The following is a 3,991-nucleotide window of genomic DNA, read 5'->3' as shown; positions in this document are numbered from 1 at the left end:
ATTAAAATTCTAAGTGTTCCTTGAAGCCTTAATAGATACTTAACCGCTGGAAAAATCAGCCCAAAGATGAGATTTAATCTTTAAATTTGATATGCAATGGCTAGGAACTGAAAAATAAACCCTTAACAACTACAATCAGAAATTACATGTGATATGCACTGGTTACAAGCTGGAGAAGAAATCCTTGATAACTACAATAAGAAGCTAAGTCAAGTTCAGATGAAAATATGAAAACTACAAATCCCTAGAAATAGAGTTTAATCTTATAAAGAATAAAGAATTTACCCACCGGAAAAATCCAAATGATAACTAATTGATACACTGCAAATGCATCGAATTAGAAAATTAGTGAAAGGAGATATAAAATTAGAGGGGCATGTATAATTTACATCACAAAATGGGTTTGTGCCAGAGACAAAACAACATTACCTAGAAACTGGGAATGTAGCCAACAAACTAATTTAAACAGAAAAAGGAACTGTGAAAACCCATGGAATCACAAAAAGAGCTTGAGAATGGAACATGATGTTAAGAAAACAGAGCGGTAGAAATTATAGCACACTGGTAGAAATTATAGCAGTCAATGTGTATCCATTTACACTATATCGGGTAAAATAGCTGTCAGGGAAGACGTCACAGGTTTTCCAATCAGCATATGAGTGATTAAGGCCTCTCTGCCTAACTGTGCACTCTCAATGATATAGCGAACAGTTAATACAATAAATGACTTGTTTTTTCCTTCTTTCATTCAAAACTAAAGCTGCGTTTATATAATGAATGGCTCAACAAAGTCTCCACTGCTCAACATAAACGAAAATTATAGATCGTTTGTTTAACAACCAGTTTTAAGGGTAGAAGGAATTGTCAAATCATCAGACACACTTATCCAAACTATAAAACACCTAAGACTAAGCATGGATCGTGCAGGTAAATTAAAACATGCAAAACTTATCCTAACTTCTAATTATGCTACTCATGCACCCTATAATGCATGAAAGAAAAAAGAAAGTAAAGAAACGTCGTTCATCATTGTATGTCTTTGGACATGGACTGAAGATCATCTTCCGGACAATACAGAAGTCACTGGGGTGTAGGAGATCTCCAAACCATCATGTTTTGTTGTGGATGGAAACGGATTCTCTGAAGCAGAGGGCAACTCTATCGTCCCCTCCAATGCCTTGACTACAATTGACATCGTCGGCCTGCTCGTGAAATCGTCCTGTATACAAAGCATTCCCACTCTCAACATTTTCACTGCCTCCATCTCTTCATCTTCAAGTACTGGATCTATCATTTCTGACAATCTGCCCTCTTCACCCAGAATCTGTAAAACTGAAAACAATGGGCCATCTGAAATTTCTCGGCCTCTTTTACCACACACAATTTCTACCAACATAATGCCAAAGCTGAATACATCGGCCTTCACAGAAACATGCTGGTGCCTCACTAACTCAGGTGCCATATATCCTGGCGTTCCTCTTGTCATTGTTATCACTTCACTTTGCTCTCCCTCGATCAGTTTTGCCAGTCCAAAATCCGCGACCTTAGCGTTAAAATTCCCATCCAGAAGAATGTTTTGGGGTTTGATGTCTAGGTGTATAATTCGCTGTTGGCACTGCTCATGTAAATAGGTCAACCCCCGTGCTATATGAAGCGCTACTTTGGATCTGGTCTTCATGTCGAGAAATTTCTGATCGATGTCTGATTTGCCAAACACCCATTTGTCCAGAGACCCGTTTTCTAGAAACTCATAAACAAGCATTCGGTGAGATTTCTCTGCACAGAAGCCTATAAATCTTACCAGATTGAGGTGATGAATGTTGCCTAATGTCTCCACTTCTGCCCTGAATTCTTTTGCTCCTTGTCCTGCTCTGTCAAGCCGCTTCACTGCGATCTTAGTGCCATCAGGCAGACGGCCCTCGTAAACTGAACCGAAACCCCCGCTGCCGAGCTTCAGCGAGAAAGCATTTGTTGCATCTTTCAATTCCTTGAATGAGAACCGCAAGGGTAACCTTGTTTGCAAGCTCAGAGTATCTTCCTCATCGTTATCCTCACTTTCATCTCCTTTTTGCTTCCGTTTAGATTTTCTAGATCTCGCTATCAAGACCCACGACACGACAATCAGGACAACCATCCCACCGCCAACAGAAGCACTGATACCTATAACCGAGAGCTTAGCATTCTTAGAACTGCTTCTTTGGAATTTAATATAAGCAGTTGAATTGTAAAACGTATCAGTGGGAGTATTCATTTTGAGAGTGTAGAGATTGGACTCCAGATAGCAAGACGCACTAGAATGATTGTCAGAGATGTCGTACCTGAAAAAAGCAGCTTTACAAGAGCAATTTGTGAGGCAAAGGGCTTTACATTCCTCTCCTGAGCCCAAACCTCGAACTGAGGCATTTCCGAGATTATAACTGAAATATGAAACGTGATCCAGCTCCAGAAACTGATGATTTTTTGTGCTTCCCATCGTGGGTTTCTCTGGGCAGATGAGAGGACTGCGTTGAAGGCAACCGAGATTGGGTTTTGTGGCATCAATCTGAGTAAAAGCATTGCCCTCTTTTGGACACCCGATGCATTGACCCTCAAAGCAGATGCCGTAGCCGCCACACGTTGTTGGATAGTCACATATTTTCAGCGCACTCCGAAAGTTTGACAAATAGTCGTCAAGGGACCCTTTAGTCTTCTTTTCGAATGAATAGAACAGGACATGCCCATATGAATCGATGTGGAAGTAGAGGGAGTTTGTAGGTACTGTACCATTGAGGGCTATCGGACTGGATGGGAAATCTTCTGGGTAGTAACTGACTAACTCGTTGTCGAACTGCATATATGCTACATTGAGAGTTGTGGGTAAGCTGGGGTACCTAAAATACATTTGAGGGGGAGCAAGGGCTGTAAAAAGGGCAAAACCGTTGACAAGCAAGGTTGCATAGAAAATCCCTTGGCTTGTATTGGTAGGGGATGCGTTTGCAGTAAGCTTCTGCCCCACTTTCAATTTCTGTCCCTGGAGCAACACATCAGTGGGATGGTCGAAAGATTGCCACAGGGTTTCATTGGAGATGTTCAAGAGAATCAGATTCCCTGTTTCTTCTATCACCATTCCTTGGAATTCTCGCGCAGATGTATTTGTAGACCAGACCAGAGTGCCATCTGAGTCCTTCAACACAAGATTCCCAGTGGAGGTGAGTTCAACAGTTGCGTTTTCTTGCACTCGACGCTCTCTGTTTGCCGTCCACACCATTTGAAGGTCATCTGGATCACTATAATTAGCTTCGTAGAGAACAAAGAACACTGCCAAGGAGTAGCCCGTTTGACAAGGATTAGAATAGCAAAAGAATCCGCATCCAAACCGCAGGTTCTCGTCACCGTATGAGATATTTTTGGTTAGAAGAATTGGCCTAACTGTGATTTCGCCCATATCAGCCGATCGAGGTGTCCATGATTGTAAAGAGTGAACGTTATTGATCCACATCGTTCCTCCATATCCAATTGAAGAAGGCAGAACAAGTGTCAATACAGAGATAGGGGACGATATAAGGAAAATACTCAAAATAAATGCCAGAGAGGCACACAAGGAAACAAAATGCTCAACACACATCCTGCACACTAGAACGAAATTCCAGGGAATAGATCAAAAGGAGTTTCATTGGAAGGAAACTAGATAAATATTAAACTTCTCATCTTTGAGAAACTTTCGAAGTCCGGATTTTGTTTATTACAGTCATTCATATTTGTGGCATTAATAAAAGGTGTCGAAAACGTGCTATAACATATATTACATATAAACAGATATGTTATGGGCCTACCGAAACTAGTATGACATAAACACGTTTTTGAAAAGCACGTAATTAATACATTTAAGATCTGAATATTATTTGAATCCATCCATTTGAAATGCGTTGTAGGTCAGACACATTTTCGTTGCCGCGTTCGTCCGGTAAACACCAGTGACTTTCTAGTGTTAGCGAAACTAGTATGACATAAA

The 3,991-nt window shown here is 40.8% G+C and overlaps 1 protein-coding gene across 1 annotated transcript; it reads right to left on the bottom strand.

The window, feature by feature from the left end:
• Positions 1 to 530: 530 nt before the first annotated feature.
• LOC149547313 (G-type lectin S-receptor-like serine/threonine-protein kinase SD2-5) lies at positions 531 to 3,733 on the bottom strand. The gene has a single exon (XM_089791592.1). It carries the CDS (start codon positions 3,602 to 3,604, stop codon positions 1,058 to 1,060), a length of 2,547 nt encoding a protein of 848 aa, XP_089647718.1. The 5' UTR covers positions 3,605 to 3,733; the 3' UTR covers positions 531 to 1,057.
• Positions 3,734 to 3,991: the final 258 nt, after the last annotated feature.

Source organism: Cupressus sempervirens, chromosome 7 (assembly GCF_028749045.1).
Source record: "Cupressus sempervirens isolate cs-2001-9-10 chromosome 7, ASM2874904v1, whole genome shotgun sequence".
In the NCBI taxonomy this organism is placed as follows: domain Eukaryota; kingdom Viridiplantae; phylum Streptophyta; class Pinopsida; order Cupressales; family Cupressaceae; genus Cupressus; species Cupressus sempervirens.
This window is presented reverse-complemented; position numbering and strand designations above follow the sequence as displayed.